The 21,085-nt window shown below is 41.2% G+C and overlaps 1 protein-coding gene across 4 annotated transcripts in view; it reads left to right on the top strand.

Annotated features, from left to right (window-relative positions):
• FLT3LG (fms related receptor tyrosine kinase 3 ligand) overlaps positions 1–21,049 on the top strand; it is a 38,955-nt gene extending 17,906 nt beyond the window's left edge. For 2 of the 4 annotated variants that reach the window (XM_072976679.2, XM_020792678.3), the window contains 8 exons: positions 4,507–4,598; positions 7,339–7,449; positions 9,529–9,582; positions 10,851–10,994; positions 12,524–12,674; positions 14,854–15,002; positions 16,150–16,222; positions 16,836–21,049. In XM_072976679.2, the coding sequence (XP_072832780.2) occupies positions 4,563–4,598; positions 7,339–7,449; positions 9,529–9,582; positions 10,851–10,994; positions 12,524–12,674; positions 14,854–15,002; positions 16,150–16,182 (678 nt within the window). In that variant the 5' untranslated portion in view covers positions 4,507–4,562 and the 3' untranslated portion in view covers positions 16,183–16,222; positions 16,836–21,049. Of the gene's footprint in view, positions 1–567; positions 3,352–4,506; positions 4,599–7,338; positions 7,450–9,528; positions 9,583–10,850; positions 10,995–12,523; positions 12,675–14,853; positions 15,003–16,149; positions 16,223–16,835 lie in introns of those variants that run through there. The other 2 variants (XM_072976680.2, XM_072976681.2) reach the window with 2 other exon arrangements.
• Positions 21,050–21,085: the final 36 nt, after the last annotated feature.

Below are 21,085 nucleotides of genomic sequence, written 5' to 3'. Positions count from 1 at the left end.
GACGGGCGCTCATTCCGTCACGTGGATTCGATCTTACGACTGCTTGGTCTTCTGACCCTGCAGCACAGGCTTCTGCGGTTTAGCCCGCAGCGCCACCACATCCCTAGTATAGGGGTATAAGCATTCCTTATTCTATGTTATTCCTTTCCCATCCCATTGGAGGGATTTAATAATTGTCCTTCATTTCCACATGTGTGTGTATGTGTTAATTGCCTCCAGATATAAAAGAACCTTTGCCCCTATAGTAAGTAAGACACTGTGTATGGTAGAATTCTGTGTATATAGATGAATCGTATTGTATGTCAAGGGTCGCCAGGCCACGGACCGGGACTGGTACATGGCCTTGGAAGAACTGGGCTGCTGGGACAGATGAGCGGCGAGCAGTAGGGGAATGGCGAGCAAAGCTCCGCCTTCTGTCAGCATGCTCCTATTAGGTTCTAATGCTGCTGCTGATTTGACAGGAGGCGGAGCTTTGCTCCCTGCTCCCCGCCTGCTGCTGCTAGATCAACTGTGCCTGTGGCATTAGAATCTAATGTAGGAGGCCTGCACTCCTATTAAGTTCTTTTTAAAAAAACCCATTTTATTGGTTTTTCATTCTATCTACATTCAGTTCGTGCTTATTAAACATCGTGTTACATGGGCTCCTTATAATTATTGGGGGGGGGTTTGCATCTTATTGTCTTGTTAGTTGTCCCTTCGAAATCTTTACATTTTTTAAGCATTTGAACCAATCATATATTTATTTTAGTGTATAATATTGGCCCTATCATAATATTGCTCTCTTCTTATACAATGTTTCTCAAAATCCTCTAATAAGATACCTCATAAAAGCAATTCTGTTTTCAAATCTATATAATTTCGAAGCAATTTAACTAACCAACTTTGTACACTATTTTTTATCAATTATAACTAAATAGATTCCTAATCTATACTAAATGATTTTAATCATTTCTATGATATTGATATAAACATGAAATTTTCTGTCATGTCTAGATCAATATTATATCTAATATATGTTAATTAAGTACTATTTATTTTACTTCTTATATCTAGCTTCAATTTACCTTAAAAACCACCATGTTATGTCTTGATCCTGATTAGTGATCCCTTATTTCAGTTTGTTTCCCTTTTCTAATATATAAGATATGTCTCCTTACAATTTCAGAAGTTAGGTGTATCTATATTTCAGCGTTGAAGACCACCTTAATTTTTTTCCCCTTTGCATCTTTCTAATTGGCTCCTTCGCTTATTTGTCTTTTCCCAATTCTTATTCCATTCTCTCTAAATATTTTGCCATCCCTAGTACCATCTGTGATCATTTTTTGCACTTGATCTATCTCCAATAGATCTTTCAGGTTATTTTTAATTAAATGTGCTGGTTCTCTCCCCTTATCTTCCCTTAGCACATTGAAAATTCTCCTCGGCTCCATGGTTGAAATTAGATCTCCTAAATGTTCTCTTCTACTTCCCTCCAGCCCCTCCTTTGATTGGCATACATCAGTGGTCGGGAAACAGGGGTAAATTACCCCAAATGGGGTAAAAATGAAAATCCTGGGGTTAATGAGCAGAGCCCTACTCCCCACCCCCACTCCCACCCCCTGCAGCCAAACCTCAAACTGGAAGCCACCTCTCCCTCCTTCCTGGGTTGCAGCACTTGTAAATCCTCCGTTCTTTTAGAGACTCGAGATATGGCTGCTTGATTGGTTACAGCTGTAGAACAGCCCTGGGCAGTCAATCCGGCTTGTGAATGACTACTTCCGCTGGAGGTGACTGCAAGCAGGAGGAGGGAAAACTCCAATTAGGAGGGAAAGCTCCAATTACGGCAGGAAGAAAGGTGCGAGAGAGGGACAGATGGTTTCATCAGCTTGTTTAAATGTAATGAGAGGAAATGGAAATACTGAACTGAAGCAACTAATTGTTGAAAATTGAGGGAGGAAGGATTTGTGTGTGCGTGAGAGAGAAACAGAGACAGTGAGACTTTCATAAAACCATGAAAAAATGAACCTTCTAAAATTTAATCTCCACTGCATTTAGCTCTGCAGTTTCTGCTGAGAACAGCAGAAGTCTGAAGTGTGTAGCAATCATGTTTCTCTATTTCTCATCCCCAAAGCAGACAAGAGTATCATAGTTTATTCCCAAGATCTGAATCCCAGTCTTTCTGCTCCTGGTCCTACTTTGACTGCAGCACCAAACAAAAGACTGTGGTTTCTTTATTGAGTCAATCCATCTCATTTGCAGTCTTCTTCTTTTCCTGCTGCCTTGCACCTTTTCCTGCATTGCTGCCTTTTCCAGTGAGCTTGTTTTCTTATGCTGCCACTGTAGTTCATTGTTCCCTGTCTCTTGTTGACTATAGTCCTTCTTTAGTTGCTGTTTGAATAATTTCACCTCTTCATCATGGGCTCAATGTTTCTAAGATTGCTTGAAGGGTGGATTTTGTTTCGTCCCAAAAATTCTCTTGTTGTAGCATTATATCCCAGATATCAAACAGTTATATTCCAAGTGAACATTATCCAGTTGCTTAGTAGCAATCAGTTCAGTTCCATTATACTTACTTCCATAGGTCCATTTCAGTAGTCATCTTTAGGGTTAAACTTAAAATCCAGTCTCAGACGTGAAGGCTAAAGGTCACTTGCTCACCACTTCTGGGCTTTTTGCCAAAGCTGTACATAGTGGTAGTCAAAACTTATCCGGTATAACTCCAGGGTTGTTAGCTAATAAGAGAAACATTTCTTAAGTTTCTAACACCAAAAAATGCCTATCTTCCTTCCTTGAAGTATAATTAAATGTCTAATTAGTGTCCAATTTATTTTCTTTGCATCTCTTTGCATCTCTTCCACTTTCCAGATCCACTGCTGCTCCTTGAGTGTTGAGGCTGAGCTACGCTATTTCTGTTATAGGGAATTGTTTCGTCCAGGGATAGTCGTAAAGCCATATAGTTATAAAATATTTCTCACCCAATTATAACAGACGATGTTAATTAAGCTGGCTTATCGCTTCTCCATTGCCAGCTGCCAACGACTTGCAAGCAAGCTTTCCAGCTGCTTGTTTCTGTCCGCTGGTTAATTGAGGACTTTCCCAGATCAAACGGAGGAGTTCCCCGGATCAAATCCACCCCCCAGTGATCAGCAGGCTTCTCCCCCATTTCACCATCTCTTCGGGGTGGTTTTAACCCCCTGGGGGATCCCAAACAGTTCAGAATTCAGCCCGGGGGACAGAGCTCTGTCCTCCTATTGCTGTCTCGTGGTAGCATCAAGCCGGAGGTCCACTCCTATTAGTTTCTAAGGCGCTGCTAGTTGTAACAGTCTAGTTGCTGGAAAACAAGCATAGAGTTCCCATTGATTCTGCATTATGGTGAGTTGTATTATTATTTCTGCATTATGGTGAGTTGTATTATTATTATTATTAGTTTTATTATTATGGGGTCACGAAGAGTCAGACACGACTTAACGACTAAACAACATTATTATTTCATTATATATTACAATGTAATGATAATGGAAATAAAGGGCATAATACATGTAATGAGCTTGATTCAAAGCTATCCTCCAACAACCTACAGTACTGCATAACAAGTACACCCTCCCCCGTCCTTGGGAGAATGGTCTTCAACTAAACCGGTCCTCTGTGTCAAAAAGGTTGAGGAGCACTGTTGTATGGGGAATGTTAAAGTATTCCAGAAAAAAAAGCAACTTAAAGACTGACATCTGTGATTTGTTTACTCCACCCCAGGAAATTTCCAGAGGTCTCAGGCCTCATACCCTCTTCCCCTCTACCCACATGCCCCTTGATTCCCCCCCCCCAATATTTGGCTTAGAAGTCCTGTTATATCCATAGTTTTCACTATATCTCCACAGACCTCTTGTTCCCTCAAAAACAAGAACTGACTAGAAGGTTTTCAAATACCCAGGCCTAAAACTGGTCAGGGGAGGGCATGGTAAAATCACAACCTGTGCCCCAGAGGAGGCAAAAGGTCTTTTAAAGTTAAAGTATTTAGGGAGCATTTTGAGGGAACAGCAATGCTGGCGGCCATTGACAGCTTGCAGTTCTCATTTTGGTCCTTCACTTTGCTGAAGTGGAACATTCAGAATGTGAGATGTCATATGATGGCACCTCCTTGGTAAACCATGATTTCTCTCTCCCTGGCTTCCTGTGATGGCCATAAGCACCTCCAGCCATAGCAGAGGAATAGATGGGACTCGATGGCTAATCTAAAGTGAATTATGTCCAACTGGATAGTGAGATGACCAGAGACTTAGGGACGAACAGCATGTCCTCTTAACATCTTGTATGCAATGGCAAATTTTTCCACCTTGAACTAATTGCAAGCCAGAGAGAAATTATTTGCAGTGTGTTGGGGAAAGCTTTTCTGCTCCTACCCCAGTGCAATGGAAGTAACACTCTTCCCTTGGTCCCCTAGCTAGGAAGTTTAGAAAAGAACATTCCCTATGAATGTCATGGACCTTGTGCTTCTTAATCTCTTAACTCTGCTTCATTTGACTCCCTTAGGCCTTGACCCTCTTGCCAATCTTCAGTATGCTGGCCATCCATCAAGCCATGTGGAAATGAGTTGGCACTATGGAATCCCAAATTTGTCTGTGGTAAGTTAAGAACCCATTAATGCAATCAAGCAAGGCACCAATTGCCCACTTCACCTCCATCCCAATTCAGCTGTCATAGGATGCAACTACACTGCGGAAAAATGCAAGAAATGTTACAGGTTTGAGGAAGGCTGATTCATGTATATTCATATATACAGTATATCACCAGCACCCTGATCTGTAGTTTTCCCCTCTGCCACTGGGGCTTCTGCTTTTTTAAATAATAGATCAGTTTGCATCAGTTCAGGTATTTAGTCTCTTGAACTGATATAGAAAAGCCACAGAAAAACCACCATGCAGAACAACTACTAAATAAATAATAATAACTCAAGACTAGTAAGCAAAGCAAAGGTGGTCCTTCTGTTGTTGCCGTTGTTCTTCCTCGTCTTCTTCATTCCTTCTTTTCTCCTTCTTCTTCTTACAGCTAAGGCAAAGCAGAGCCTTTCTCAGAAAGTTTCAACAAGACCTTCCTCTCTTTTTTCTTTTCTTTTTCTTTTTGTTAACTGCTAAGGAATAGCAGAACCTCTCTCAGCAAGATTTTGCTTACACCTTAGAAATGGCTTACAAAGCCAGAAAGAAAAGGGGGAAAAAAAGCTTGGTGCCAGCACTGTTACACTAGGACACCAAAAAAAATGTACAAAACAGCTAACAAGAGGAGGAAATGACAGTAAGAAGCCCTTGTTACAGCTTGTTTAGGTAGTTTCTTTAACTGTACCTCCTATGGAATTTCAATAGAATTGAAAACAAGGTGCGAACAAGACTTTTCTGTCTCCTTGTATAACCAATGAAATTGAGCAGACCCAAATTCCCCAGTGCAACTTCACAGTGAGTGTATGTGAGTGTTTTCTCATTTTCCTGAGTAGTTGCACCTTTTAGAAGGCAGAGATTGTTTAGATATTTCTATTTATAATACCATCACCACATCTCAGAGCTTCCCTTATGCATCTCACTTCACACTGCTTACATTCAACAAGGTTTGCCACTTTAATCCCCATTGCATTGTTTGAGAGAGATCCTTGTGGTGTCTGTGCAATCTTTCCTGTTTTCCAGCCCAAACAAATGCCATCTGGAAGATGAGGTGAGCATTACAAAGGCAAATTCTATTTCAGCTTGAATTAAAAATGTAAGCCAGAGAGTTCCTGACTTGCTTACCTAACGCCGAACCCTCTCAGCATTTTCTCTGTCCCTTTAAATCAGGGGCGCAGAATATGTGACACTCATTTGGCTGGGATGGCAGCGATACTGTGGGTGTAGAATTGAAAGAAGTTTGGTTATATGCCAGGGAGGAAAGCCCCAGTGGCCCAGTGTTGATTTCCCAAGGGCTACAGTAACCATAGAAGGGGAACTTCTAAAATCTGCTTTGCTTCACAAATAAAGCAAACGAACTGCCTCTGATGTTGGTTTATTTTCAAAATTATCTAACAGTAGAGAAAATATATATATTCTCTACTGTCAGATAATTTTGAAAATAAACCAACATCAGAGGCAGTTTGTTTGCTTTATTTTTGATAAAAAATATATTTATTTATATATATTTATATAATATATTTATATATATAAAGTATCTGCAGAGGAAAGGGACACAGGTGGTGCTGGAGATTAAACTGTTGAGCCAATAGGCTTGTCGAACGGAAGGTTGGCAGTTCAAATCAGTGCAACAGAGTGAGTTCTCGTTGCTTGTCCCAGCTCCTGCCAACGTAGCAATTCAGAGGCATGCAAATGCGAGCAGATGAGTAGGTGCCACCTTGGTGGGAAGGTAACAGCGTTCTATGTCTAGTCATGCCGGCCACATGACCATGGAAAGTGTCTGTGGACAAACGCTGACTCTTCGGCTTACAAATGGGAATGAGCACTGGCCCCTAGAGTCGGACACAACTGGACTTACCGTAATTGTCAAGGGGAACCTTTACCTTTACCTATCTGTAGATAGGAAGAAGCGGGGAACTTCTGCTTTCACCTGATGTGGCTGAACTACAGTTCCCATCATCCTTGCTCATTGGCCATGCTTATTAAGGCTGATGGGAATTTGAATCAACAACATTGGAGCATAACAGGTTCCCCCTCTTTGTTTAGTCCAAGGGTTGGAAGCCATGGCTGAAGGGCCACCTCCGTCCCACAAAGACAAAGTACCCCACCCACTTTCCCCACTGCCCACTTTCCCCACTTGCTATAGGTAGCAAGAATGAGAACTGCTGTTCTAGCAAGCTGCACCAGGGTAGCAACCTTAGTCAAGTGGGCTGGGGCAGAGGAGAAGTACTGTTACCTCCACCAAGTACAGACAACCTGGCTGTAGAGTATACTGTTTTTTAGGGTGACTAGTGATCCTTAGATCTTAGTGGGCGGATGGGTGTTTTGAACCTTTCGTGATCTGAAGTACAAGAGGCGGAGGAGTGAGTTATCTTAATGGAAGTTCTGCAAAATGCACAGCCCTCCCAGCAATTCTGTGTGAGACCCTCAAGGCTGAGGAGGTTGCCTTAAATCCCAAGTCTAATTCACATCTTGGAAGAAGTTAGCTTTTGGAGTAGAGCTCGCAGGTCTCTACAACCAGCATGGCTGTTCCTGGGAATTATAGTTCCAAAAATGTAAATTTCCCAAGTTTTTCTTAAAGATCAGTCAAATCAGACAGATTAATAAGAGTAAGTTTTGTCTGCAACTGCAAACTACTTGCGAACTTATGGAAATCAGGTCTTAGGGAGTTTTTGAGTCTTAGTTTGTAATTAATTTAATCATCTCCTCCTAGGTCTTCCTTCTGCTGGTGTCATTTTCCACCCCATCTGAGTCAAGTCAGGTCTGCAGCTTTGAGCATAATCCTCTCCACAGTGGAAACTTTTCACGTGAAGTCGGAAATCTGGTGAGTGTGCTGAACACCTACAAGCAGATTGTTGTGTGTGCTTTATGTTGGGAGCAAAGAAGATGGTGGACAGTAAACGCTGGTAGATCTTTGGATGGCTTGCAGCAGATTGGCAAAGGTTTCATAGGATCAAACTTTTGTTTTGAAAATCTGCCCCGCTTCATTTTGGGTGAATCATTAGAAGCAGGGCTCCTTCAAGAAGTAAAAGATGCCTGCTTCTCTAGCACAAGCTTGCTTTGCTTTGTAAATGAATCACCTTGTTTTTGTTTTGTGATTGGTCACTGAGACGTAAATATGGGCTTCATTTGCAAGTCTGATTAAGCACAAAACTCTGAAGAAACTGTGAAACTCTTTATGCATAACAGTAAGCAGTACACATTTCACTTTAATGTGTGCTTTGACTTTCCCTGTGTTTCACCTTGTGCAAAATAAATATTAACTAGTTACCCTTTGATCATGTCTTTAAGTAGCTGTGCTGGACAGTTCAGCAACTCTGTATTAAAGTCTTTAAACTGTAAGGTGTTAGGTGTCAATTTGTTTGTATACATGCAGTTCATCTCAGTGTATGGTTTGTGGGATATACAAGATCCCATAACTGCCTTTCTTCCACCAAAATAAACACTAGGGTGTTGTATATGTGTGGGTGTATTTTAATTCTACAGTTCTTCCTGTTACCGGTTGCTGGTTGTAAGTGACAAATTAATGTTTGAATGCGTGCATGCATGCGTGCATGCATTGAACCTAGGAACTAAGGCTGGCTATAGTAGTCAACAAAGTCAGGCGGCCACATCAGGCTTGGTGTTTTGAGTTTCGTTGAAAGATCAGCAACTTACTAGTTCTTTATCTTATTGTATTTTTCTTGCCAGAAAGGGAAGAAACTTTTTAGGGATTTTCCTACTCATTTTGCTAGAATAATTTGGTTTGGTTTATATATGAAATATTGTGGACAGGGTGAATAAAAATCAATGACTTTTTTAAAAAAAATCAAATTCATTTAAATCTTGATTTAAATTTTAAAAATTGATTTTTAAAAAATTGAAATAATAAAAAAAATTGGTTTTAAAATTTTTTATCATGATGTAAATCAGTTTGATTTAAATCCAGTCCACCCTGAATCCACTGAGCCATCATTTGGCACATGGATTTTATTGGTGAACCTCTGGGGTATATATATTTTTTAAAAAATCAAAAACCACAAAAGCAGACTCTACAAACTGAAAATCTGTTCTTTTGGACATTCTTATTCCCATCCACCCAGCAGTAAAGTACGATGTATTAGTAGTTCCCAACCTTGAGTTCCCCGATGTTCTTGGACTGCAAATCCCAGAAGCCTTCACCACTAGCTGTGCTGATAAGGGACTTCTGGGAGTTGTAGTTGAAGAACAGCTGGGGACCAAGATTGGGAACCCCTGACTTAGGTAAAATTCCAAAGGTAGCATTGACGTGTGTGAGCCAGTCTGGTTTAGGATCCAGCGTCAGACTAGAATTCAGGAAATCTGTGCAATTGTTAAATTGCAATATTGTAGTCAAGCTTTTGCTCATAAACTGAGTTTGATCCTTACAGATTCAGGTAGATGGCTGAGGTTGCCTTCCATTCTTCTGAGGTTGGTAAATTAAGTACCCAGCTCAAATGTGGGGGGGCAGTGTTTAGCCTGCATAATTAAATTATAAACTGCCCAGAGAGTGGTTTAAGCACTATGGGGCAGTGTATAAGCAGCATAGAAACTCACTAGATAGCAGAAACCTTGACACATTTCATATATCTTGAAAATTGTGTTAGGGTTCTTCTAAACTGGAAGAATTTGATGGAATGCAACAACAGAAGTTGGATAGCCTTTGGGACTTGGTAAATCAACACTAATGTAAATCCTATTGATTCAGTGGGTCTGTACCAAGTGGGATTAGCATTGGCAGTATGCCTATGATATGGATCAAGATTTTCACACCTTTAAAGCAGACTTACTGAGATCTGTAGCTATACTATAATTATACCTGAATCTAGCATATTCTGTAGTTACATTTTCTTGCTTGTTATAATCCTTAATGCCCTGTGTTCAACCTCTCACTCTGTCTTTTCAGAAACAGTACCTACTCTTCGATTACCCAGTATCAGTACCATCCAACCTGAAACTGGTAAAAATTTAATCTATTTATGAGATAACAGGGCATGTGTTACTCTTGGACTGTGGGGCGGGGGAACAAACGAACAAACAGTGTTACAGTGTTTGAAAAGGATGATAAGTAGCACTTGATCTTATTTAGAAATGAATTTTCCTGTGGCAACAAAAAGCCTCTATTGATTTATAAAAACCCAAGGGTCCACCAACAGATGGATTTTGCTGTCTTCTTCAGAGTGTTTCTTTGTCCAACACAAACTATTATTGTGGGGCTCTTCAAACTGCATTTCCTATTTCGGAAGGGTAAACCCTAGCAACTTCATAACTCTGTTATTACTATTGCTCAGAAATAACTAGTAATAAGTAACATAGATTCATTCCAATCATCCGTTGTTTTCCTTATAAGATACAGATTTTCTATTAATAATGACTCTCAACTCCTTTCCCCGACAACTCCAGTGTTGTGACCCCACATACAGGCATATTTACTCATTTCCAGCATCTGTGGAATGTTGCAAATGCTTTTATAATGGCATTCTTAAACACCAGACTATGCGGGGCTGAATTTGATACTCTGCTTTCTATGATTTTTGAGAGGCTTGCACTATTTTGTAACGGGCTTTGTTGCAGGAGGTGGAGTGCACAACTTTGTGCTGCAGTTGCTTCCTGTGCAGACTTCCTTTCTGTGCCAGAAGCTGTCCAGAGGCAAAGGTGCAACAATGAAAGAATTTATACAAATTTCTTTCCTGGAAAGAAATTTTTCTAGACTAGCAACTTTCAAGGCTTTTCAAGGACTTGGCTTTTTGCAGTGCAATGTAGACATCAATAACCGTGCCTAGCTATGCTCACTTCTTGCAGCATTTTTGCCCATCTGGACAAGCCCCCTAAGAAACAGGAAGGTGGAGAAGACAACCTCAACTCAGTAGGTGATCACATGCTTTGCATGGAGAAAATTCCTTACTGAACCTTGAGCTCTCCAAATATGTTGGGCTACAATTCCTATGGACCCCATCCAGGTTGAATTCCTTCACAGTTGAAGGATCTAAATTTTAGGAGTGCTGGTGCAGACAGTACAGATCTAGAAAGACTTCGTAGATGGAATCTTGTTCATGCAGAGCTCCACCTGAATAAGGCTGATTACATCAACAACCTTATGCAGACAGGTCTGCGTGAACAGGATTCTGGCCAAGATAAGGAAATGGTCTATGGTCTAAGTGATTTACAAGAACAACACAAACTACTTTCTTTGCTCCTCCATTTAATATTGTTTCCCTCCGCTCCCAGGATGCATTCTGCCTGGAATTATGGGAAGTTCATTTCATTAACAAGAATTTCAATAACATGCTCAGCGTATCTGGGAATGAACTGAAGAAATTGATTCAGAATGTAACACGTCACACAAATTTTGCTAAGGAATGTAACTTTACGGTAGGTCCCAGATAGATTTTCTTTATTCTTTAAAGGGGGGGGAGTGTCTTAAGATGTGGCCATATTTTAGTGTGCCTTTAAATGATTGAATTGTTTTCTTTAAGCATCCATCATTTATTGATGCATTTTGATGTGGTTTTATTAATGTTTTTTTCAAATTACTCTTTGTAAACTAGCTTTGCCTTCTGCCATTAAAATAGCATTCCCCAATACAATGCCTTGAGTACAACTCCTGTCATGCCCATCCCTGGTGAGGATGGGAATTGTAATCCAACAGACTAGGAATCCATCAAATTCTGGAAAGCTGCACTAAAAGGATTACAAAGGAAATAGACTGTGAGATGGAGCACAACAGAGCATCTGTACCCTCAAAGCCCAATTCTGTACACTATGGGTAAGCAGTCCAGTGTACATTTTGTATTACAACTTCTGTCATCTGTAGCTGCCATAGCCAATGGCTGTTCAGGGTTGATGAGAGTTGTAGTCCAAAATCTGCACTATATTCAAATCCTGCATGATATTCTTATAGGGTAGAGATCTTGTGCAAACACTTTCAACTCCTTCCCTTCCATCTCCCCAGCCTGCCATTCCCCACTGCAGTCCCTTTTTTAAAAGCATGCATACACCTCCCTGTTAGTTAATTTCCAGCATGTACTGTATCTATAGACCAAATTTCACACAATGTTATTCATGCGTTTACAATGAGATTATTGCTTCTTTTATTTGGAAGGAAAAAGTTGTGAATAAGGACAGAGATAAAAAGACCTTGGCTCACATCTTAATTTCAACCCAACCTAACACATACTACCTAAACTAATATGTGATCTGTTTTTCATTTTTAGTATGTGCCATTGGAAATTGATAAACCTTGATGCTTCACTATTAGAGCCATTCCTATTTCTCCTGAGTTGATCTTTGTGAGTTTCCAATGGCACAATTTTTTCTTATTGTGTGTATTTGTTCTAATGCCTCCTAAAGAAAAAAACACCCTTACGGAGTTTAGCCATTGACTTTCTGATCTCCAGTCAAAAGCTGCTGCCATTAGGAAAGGTTCCCTACAAGAAGACTTACATGGATGTAACATCTGTTAATGAAAATGTCTTGCCTCCAACCCTAATGATGTATTGGGGAAAATGTGAGCAAAAATGCAGACGAATATTCATGCATACAGAAATTGCAGCATACAGTTATGGCAGAGATAAACAGCAACTGGGGAGAAGAAATAGTTTTCAGCTGGAAGTGACTATACAGCTGCACTTAAGGTCCTGCAGATGCTTGAAAATGCACAATTTGAGCAGCCTATTGTAAAGGCATGAATAACACCGTAAGTGTGGGGTGGGTGGGTTACAGCAGGAATTGAGAGAATGTGGATCAAGACCCACTGATAAATCTCTGGATGATTTGCAATAGACTGGCAAGGATTTTCAGGGCTGAAGCCTGACATGCACCATCTTCTGGGCCTGGGTTACACAATCTGTGGTCAAAACTAATGGACCTTGTGGCACATTTCTCTCCTTGCCCCTTATCAGGACAGCTGTGTCACTTTTGAGAAGACAAACATCTCTCACTTCCTGGAGCCTATTCCGTCTTTGCTTGCAACATTGAGAGACAAGATGAATGAACAGATCGATGAAGAGCCTGTTGACTTCCATAACTGCACCATTATTCAGTGCCAACCAGGTAGCACTCAGTCTCATGGGACAGAACTCTGTGTGGATGTATAGGGCGTGGGAATATAGAGGATCTTCCTTTTGAATGGGAATTTGCCATAGTATGCATGAAATCATGTGGTTAGTTGATCCTATGATTTTAAAGCCAAATCAGAAATCCGGTACACAGAAATCTGGTGGGCTTATTGGTATTAGTAATAATATAGTGATTTGAAGGATCTAGATTTTGACAAAGGGTTAGGTATAGATTTTTTTTTCATAGTTAAAGCAGAAGCATTGAAACTGATGGAACTTAAGTGATCTTAAATCTGATCAGTTTCAATGGGGCCTTTCTAAATATGACTAAATAAAAATCCAGCCCAACCTATTTCACTGGCATTATCTCCGTAACTCTTACAAACAGATTCGGCATCAATACCCTTCTCTCAGCTCTAGGGCTTCTGACCAGTCTCAGCATCCCAGAAGGGCAATGAAAACTAGGTGATTCAGTCTGTGAGCTGCCCTTTTAAATGTTGCATAGTGCCTCTGATCAGCTGTCATAATTTTTCACAGTGTGCTGGAGCAACACTGCATTGGGGACATGGAGGAATAATTGTGACATATGGTGCCATCAGGTATACTCAAGGACAGGACTCTGCTGGAGGCCACTTTACAAAGGGCTTCCTCAGACCTAGAGCTGGTCTTTCTTGAAACAACAGTATTCTCATTTCCTTGTTGCTCACAGAATTTTCAGCAAATACACCAAACTACATATCCCATTTTTTCTGTTTTTATTTCATTCTACAGTGGTGCCCCGCAAGACTAATGTAATTTGTTATGCGAGAATCGCTGTCTTGCGAAAAAATCATCTTGTGAGGTTCCCTATGAGAACCTCGCAAGACGAATGAAATTTATTTGTCTTGCGAAGCACCGGTCTCAGAGAAAAAACCATCTTGCGAAGCATGGCCATAGAAGAAACCATCTTGCAAAGCAGCATAGCGATCGCAAAAACCAATCGTCTTGCAGGTTTTTGATCCCACGAGGCAATCATCTTGCGAGGCACCACTGTACTTTATTTTATATTAAAGTATTTTATATCATCTTCATATCCTTATTTTTACCCCTCACCAGGTCTTCAAAAGCAGTTTACATAAAATAAAATAAATCCTCTAAGAGCAAAAAATAAAATAAAACAGAAACCTTAAAAAAACCAAGAGGGAACAGAGTTTAAGCTGAAAACCATTGGAAGTCAGGGTGGAATATTAATTTTTTTTCCTGTGTCCTGAAATGCCAATATGAAATAGAACTTTCAAGGAGAAATTCACACCTGGAGTGCTGATAACCAACCAAACCTTTCAGTGGTATTGGGACTTACAACAGGACTTCCCTTGCATAGGAGAATCTATGTTAATATAAACTAGTAAAGAACTGCTGGATAGCTCAGTGGTTTAGGTAGACAGCTGTAGAGCCAGTGGTTGGGAATTTGATTTCCAAGTGTCCCTCCTCGACAAGGGCTAAACTCAGTGATCTATTGGGTCCCTTCCAGCTTTGCAGTTCTAAGATTCTAAGATAATTATTGTAAATCTGTAGTGGGGACATGCTTTCACTCTGCCTCCTCCTATTTCCCTCTGACTTCTCTCCTGGTCTTGTTTATGTTCGTCTTAAAAAGAAAATATTCTAGTGCTACTCATATTAGATGAAGTCACAATTAGAAATGGGGGTATTCGTATACGAATATCCCCGCACAGGTGGCGTTAACGAGGGTCCAGCCCCATGGAGCCGGATGGTCCACTCATCGCAGACGGTGCGATTCTACCAGTGGCTCAGCAGCGCGCTATCCATTCGCTACTCTTCAACCTTCCAGCGAGGCTTGTCCCCCCTCCTCCTGGCAGGAGCGGCGAGCGGATCGCGCACTGCAGAGCCATTGGTAGAATCGCACTGTCCGCGTCCAATTGGTGAGTGGACCATCCAACCCCATGGGGGTCTGACCCTCATTAACGCCATCTGTGCGGCGGTATTCATATACGAATATCCCCATCTCTAATCACAATCCACTATTTGGATCTTAAAGCATGATATCAGCGGTCATTTCAAAAATGGTATGTGTCCTACCTCTTCATAGGGTGTACTCTCTCTCTCTCTTCCTGCTCTTTGCTACCAGAAAGCATTCAATCTGTCCCTATAGGTCAATCTTTTTCTCTGTACTGCAGACCTTTTTACCACTCCAGCTGGCGAAAAACAAAGAAGGACCCAGCCCTCCGAGCAAAACTTCCTGGGAAGATCCTACTGGGGACTCCTTGTCATTCCAGTTTTTCCCTTTCTCATCATTTTGAGCCTTTTGTGCAGGAAAAGATCCCAGGTAAGCCACGGCAAGACGACTTTCCAAAGGACCTTACTCTCTATGGTGGATGACAGCTGAATGGTAAAGGATATGTTTTGTATCCAGAAGGTCCCAGATTCGAATCCCTACCATCTCCAGTCGAGGAATCTCATGTCAAAGGTCTGAGTAAGATACAGCCTTTGTCAATTACATAGCAGTAAAGGGCTAGCTCAGGGATGGGTAACCATGTATTTCTGTATATATATTTTTTTGCTTGCACACACTCTTTATTCACAGTCTGGATATTAAAGTAGGAATGGATGAGAAGGAATAGAAGAAATTAGTTTCAATTGATTTTTTTTACCAATTTGCAAATTTTGTACTTGGGATGGAAAGAACTTGAGATTTAGTTTTTGCTTAGCTCTTTTTTTTCTTTTTCTTTTAAAAATTCAAATAAGGCAGTGTGGCTGAGGAATTCCAGGCCTTGTGATCCACCACCACCTCTCGGGGCTTACCAGTGCTGAAACAGGAAAACACAGTTTCGGTTTATGCCCAAACGGAGAGAATTATTAGTACATTCTAGCTCAGCAGTTTCATGTCCCTTTTAAAGTTGTCTTTTTCTCTGGAAGAATATGGCAATGATCACATCAGCCAGCTTTTGCTATTCAGCATTTCAGCGATTGGTGTTACATTTTAAGTCCACTGCAAGATTTAGGCACCCTTGATTTCGTGTCATACCTGACTTAAAGTGACTCTACTAGGTTTTCTAGGTATATGAGAGTCGTTTGACCAGTGCCACACACGCCTCATGAATTTCCATGGCCAAGCAGGGATTTGTTTCTGAATCTTCTGAGTCCTAGTCTGTCACTCTATCCCCTACCTACACCATCGTGGATCTCGGTTTTAGCTGTAGAATATATAAAAATAAATACCAGCCAGTTACAGGCCTTATGTTAGTCATTGTTAGGCAATTAACAGCATGGTCTGACAGATCTCCTGTGACTTCCTCTCCCACGCCAGCTTCTAACACTTGAAAGCATTCTGAGAAACAGCACTGATTGTAGAATTGTCCCTTCGTCAGCACTGCAGCCGATTGTTATTGACCCTTCCCTCTTTTCCTGCTGTCTCCTTCAACCTTGCTAATAAATCAGAAAGAGTAATCCTGGCTCCATATTTCATCCCTCAGAGACTCCCAAGATTTGAGGAACCAAACTTTTGAGCCCACAGAGAACTGTTCAGAAAAGAAAGGATACTTGAAGGTAAGATGTTCATTTCTCTGAGAGGAGAAGCTTCATCAATGGACATCATCAGGTCACAAAGCTTATCTGCATGATTTCCAAAATGATTCATAACTCAGAGATAGAAAGACAAAGGAGAAGGCAATGCTACAGGTGGGACTGATGTGGGCTGAATGGTCCTTTGTTCAACCCCACCCTACTCCCACACATAACAAATAAGCATATCAGGGATTTGGTGAGAGTATCTATAAGGCCAACCAATGGGGAAAAAAATTTCCTAAAGACAGAAAACTAACATGTCAGTCAGAAGGCTGGAGTGCCTTCTGACTGAATGCTTCTCTGTACAAATTAATCATAATCTTCCTCCTCTCTGCACATTGAAACACAGTGCATTGGGCAGAAGGATAGACTGAAATTGAGGGAGAAGGCTACAACTTTCCCTGTTTTTGTAACCACCTGTGTAAGAATGAGACCTTAGCACAAATTCTAGGGTGTTGTTTGCCTAACGAGAAATATCGTAGAAATCCAAACTAACTTATTTGGTGAAACATTGTCATTTCCGCCCTCTCTGTGTCTCTCTCCACAACTAACACTTCCTGTCTCTCTTTCTCTCTCTCTCTCTCTCTTTCTCTAGCACTTCCTTTTCAGACATGAGTGATTTGAGATTGCCATCTTCGTTCAAATAAATGAGAAAATATCCTTTTGTACCACCACCGCAGCTGCAGCAATGGCAGCAGCAGCAACACATTCCTTGCTCCCAGTTCTCTCCCTCATAGACTGAAATACTGCAGAGCACAAAGGCCTCCTTTTGCAGAAGAGGGGAATGAGAGGGAGAAACTGCAGGATATATACAAAAGACTTGGTGGTGGGGACTTCAGTTCTGGATTTTGCCACTGGGTGTTGCTCTGCCATAATTTTTATACTGTATATATTTGTGTGTTTGTGTGTGTGTGTGTGTGTAAGAGAGAGAGAGAGAGAGAGGGAGAGAGAGAGAGAATAAAAGAGAGAGAGAGAGAGGAAGAGATGAGAGAGATGTTTTTAATATATATATATTATTTTGTATAAATAAAAAATCCAGTTGTTTAGTACCCATGCAAATGTGTCATTTAAGTGGCATTACACGAAAAGGGACTACCTAGCAGGTCTGTTGTGAGGACTTGGCTTCCTTTGTTAGTTCTCAGAGCCCAAACACCGTAGAGGGTTTGAGAGCCACCTGCCATCTTGAATTTCTTATTTTTGCGACAAGGTACCTGAGATACTGTTACTCTGAGGCACTGCGGAAAATTAAAGTGGTGGTCCTCTTCATTAGAAATACTAAATGACAGTCAGAGCCCTACTCATTTAAGGGTAGGTGCCTCCTTACATAAACCCCTCAAATCTATAGCCAGTCCAGATAATTTTAAGACTGCTGTGTTTATACAGCCTTGCCTCACATAGACAAAATGTCGTATTGCCCTTTCAAACAATCTGAGAAAAAAGAAATGGTTGCCCCTCCAGAATATCTCACTTGACTAGAACATTTGTTAGAACGAGCTCTTCACTCATATTCTAAAGCCCGTAATGGACAACATATTATCATGTATCTGCATCACATTGTGGTAAACCTTTTCTTTTACTTGCAGTCCAAGCGGGGGGGGGGGGTTGTGCCTCAGCTTGCCACTTTGGGGTGAGGTCCACTTGCTCAGGCCATCGCTTCCATTCACTTTTGGAGAGGATGGCACGGAGGTTGACCTTAACTTATGCGAGAGGGATCCAAAATTATTACTATATGTTGTTTAAAATAACAAGGGCCAGATCATGCATGTATGGGTCAACACCACAGGCAAGATCCTGACATGGGTTATCTGTGACATGAATCCATATTGGGTAATCTAGAAGCATCAGATGACACCATTGATACAATTCATATTCTTACTCGGCCATAAAGTTTGCTGGGCTGGTCACTCTTTTTGCCTACGTTGCTTATAGGATGAAGATAACAGATTGGAGAAAACCACATGAAGCTTTCTGAACCCTTGGAGAAGATGTTGGGTAAAAATGTCAGGTGCACTGCTTCCCAGAGCATCTTTACTTAAAATATCATGATCAGACTAGTATTTCATATATTCTTTCAGCTGGAAATTATTTACCTTTCCATTTAGCCTACAACTCTGTCACTCTATAAAGTCTATCTCTTTTTATGTCAATCACACTATCTTCTTTTCTTGTGGGTGGAACCCCCGCATGCTTATCATCGGCAGCTGTTTATTATTGGGGGGCAACCGCTCCACCTCCTTTGCTTGTTTTTTGTTTTCATTCTTTTTACACACGTGGCATTTAGAGGTGAGCAAGACGCCAAAGGTCAGTGATCTGGATGGTAATATGTCTCTCTGAACAGATGGCCTTCGCTAAAAGATTTCCCCCAAGAAACCTGCAGACAGGCCAGGCGAGTCTTTCTGCATGTCATAAAGAAATCCTTCATCATTGTGGATGCTGTCTCCAAACTGTCACTTTTGATGACTCCCTGAACTTTATTCCTCTCATTTCGTTCTCTCATCCTGTGCCCCCCTTTTTAAAAAAAAAAAAAAAAAAAGCCTGCTGATTAAACAGCTGTCTGCTCTGTCCCCAGTTAGGGCATTAGCTCCGTGTTCATTTGCCTATTGCATCTCTCTGCTCCTTTTTTCTGGTCTGTAATCTTTCTTTACCTCCTGCGTGCCCCCCCCCAACAACTGCACTTGTTCTTTGACGTCGTCGAGTGACGGGGATGCTAAGCTGCCGGAGTCTCCCCCGTGTCCACCCGGCATCTTCAGATCCCCCTTTGCCTCCTGTCGAGACGCACTGTCCCCCCCCTCCCTACTTGGGGTAAGGAGTGATGGATGGGATGGGGAACCATGGGGCAGGGGATAGGGAGTGTTGTGTGCATCAGGTGTGGAGGGTTGTGTTGGGCAGCACGCAGTTGCCCAGGCTTTATGAGGGCAGAGCTCTTTCAGAGATGGGGGAACGAGGTGGTGGTGGTGGTGGTGGGATTATGGGGAAAGTTCCCCTCTAGAGGGTGCTGCCTCCCTTATAGGACGAGAATGTTCCGGGGAGCACTGGAAAGCGGGTGGTTTGTGCAGGGCCGAGCGCCAGTAATTCTAGGAAGCTGGGGTGGAGTATAGAGGTATGGAGCTGTCATGTCATTCACCGTTTTGTACATTGTGCGTGTCCGTCTATCTCTTGTCTGTCTGCATCCATTAACCAGTTTCTAAAGAGCAATGACTCTCAGCAGCAAAGTTACTACTTTCTTGATTTGATTTTGTTTCAATGTGTCTGACGAAGCGGACTTGTCCAGGAAAGCTCACAGTAAAATATAATATTTAATCTTTAAGGTGCCCCATGTTTTTGTGGTTTGGTTTCTTTGGATTTTGCCTGATATACGTTCTTAAAGTATTTCTGCATCTGCATTTAAACACCGAAATTTAGTAATTTACCTCACACAGAGAGAACAGTTTTTCCTGCTTTGTTTCTTCATGTTAATGTCTGCAGTTACAGGTGAATGATTATGGAAAGGCTTCTGGTTTTCTTTTAGTTGGAAGACATAGTCCAGCTTAGAAACAGAGGAATTCTTGAGAAATTTCAGTTCCATAAAATGGAAGGGGTGTCTCTGTCTACTTCTCTCATTCACTACCTCTCTCCCTTCTTCCTTCAGGGGTATTGGCTATCATTTAGGACTGGAGGCTAAGAGAGAAATTAAATATGATATGTATTTCTGTGTATTCTGGATGAGAGTGGAGAACCATGACTCCTGTGTTTAGAGATTGCTGTGTTTATAAACTGCTGTGGTCCCAAAATCAGATTAAATGATGTCTTTTTTTAATTGGGCTAATATCACATGCTGTAAGGTTCCACAATCTTTAGTACTGTATTCTGTGAGATAATTCTGTCAAACAGCCTGATGATAATTCCTGTAACACAGAAAAACATGCACTAAACAAAGACAAGCCAAAGGCAAGATAATATTTCATACTTTTGTTTCCAAAGCCAAGTTTTCTAGAAAGGCAGGGGAATGGGATGGGGTTTCAGTTCTGGAAAGTACTGCCTCTCAACCTGAATTGGTTTGCTGGATGGGAACATTTAATATCTGGATTTTCCCTGATTTGATCCAAATCTGTTTTGATCCAAATCTGACTCATTCTTTAAAAAGAAACTGCTTTTAAAGGAATTCTCAGCTGTACCCTTGTCAAGAAAGAATCTGTGATTTAACTAAGAACCTAAGAGGTGGGGACAGGGTCTCTTTCCTATCTTTATTTTTATTTACAACCATCAAGAAATTCCACCTCCTGCCAGTCAATCTGGATTAGGAGATTCTATGGATGGAACCAGGTGCTGGTTGATAAAGAAAAAAATAAATGAGCAAAGTTATTTAAAAAAATAAAAAAGTTACTCAGAAAGTAACTTTTCTGAGCTCTCAAACAAATCAGGAGACTATTAAGCTCACTGAAAGAGGATAAATGTGTGTGGACCAACAATGTTCCTGTTCACTTAATCTCTGTGACAGGATCATTCTCGGCCATGTACATCTGCATTTCAGGGTTTTTTCAAGCCCCATTGAACAAGCTGGATTCATATTTTTTTACATTGGCATTATTTTGTACTGATATCTATCCCCAGCCCAGTCTTTTTGTTTCTGTGTGTAAGTAAAGCTGGATTAAGACATGTACATATTTTTTACACACACACACACACACACACACACACACACACACACACACACACACACACACACACACACACACACACACACACACACACACACACACACACACACACACACACACACACACACACACACACAGAGAGAGAGAGAGAGAGAGAGAGAGAGAGAGAGATGGCTCAGCTTGTTATTCAGGGTAGGGGAAATTAAGA

Source organism: Pogona vitticeps, chromosome 6, assembly GCF_051106095.1.
Source record: "Pogona vitticeps strain Pit_001003342236 chromosome 6, PviZW2.1, whole genome shotgun sequence".
NCBI lineage: Eukaryota > Metazoa > Chordata > Lepidosauria > Squamata > Agamidae > Pogona > Pogona vitticeps.
The sequence above is the reverse complement of the archived record's forward strand: the minus strand, read 5'-3'. Positions and strand labels throughout refer to the sequence as shown.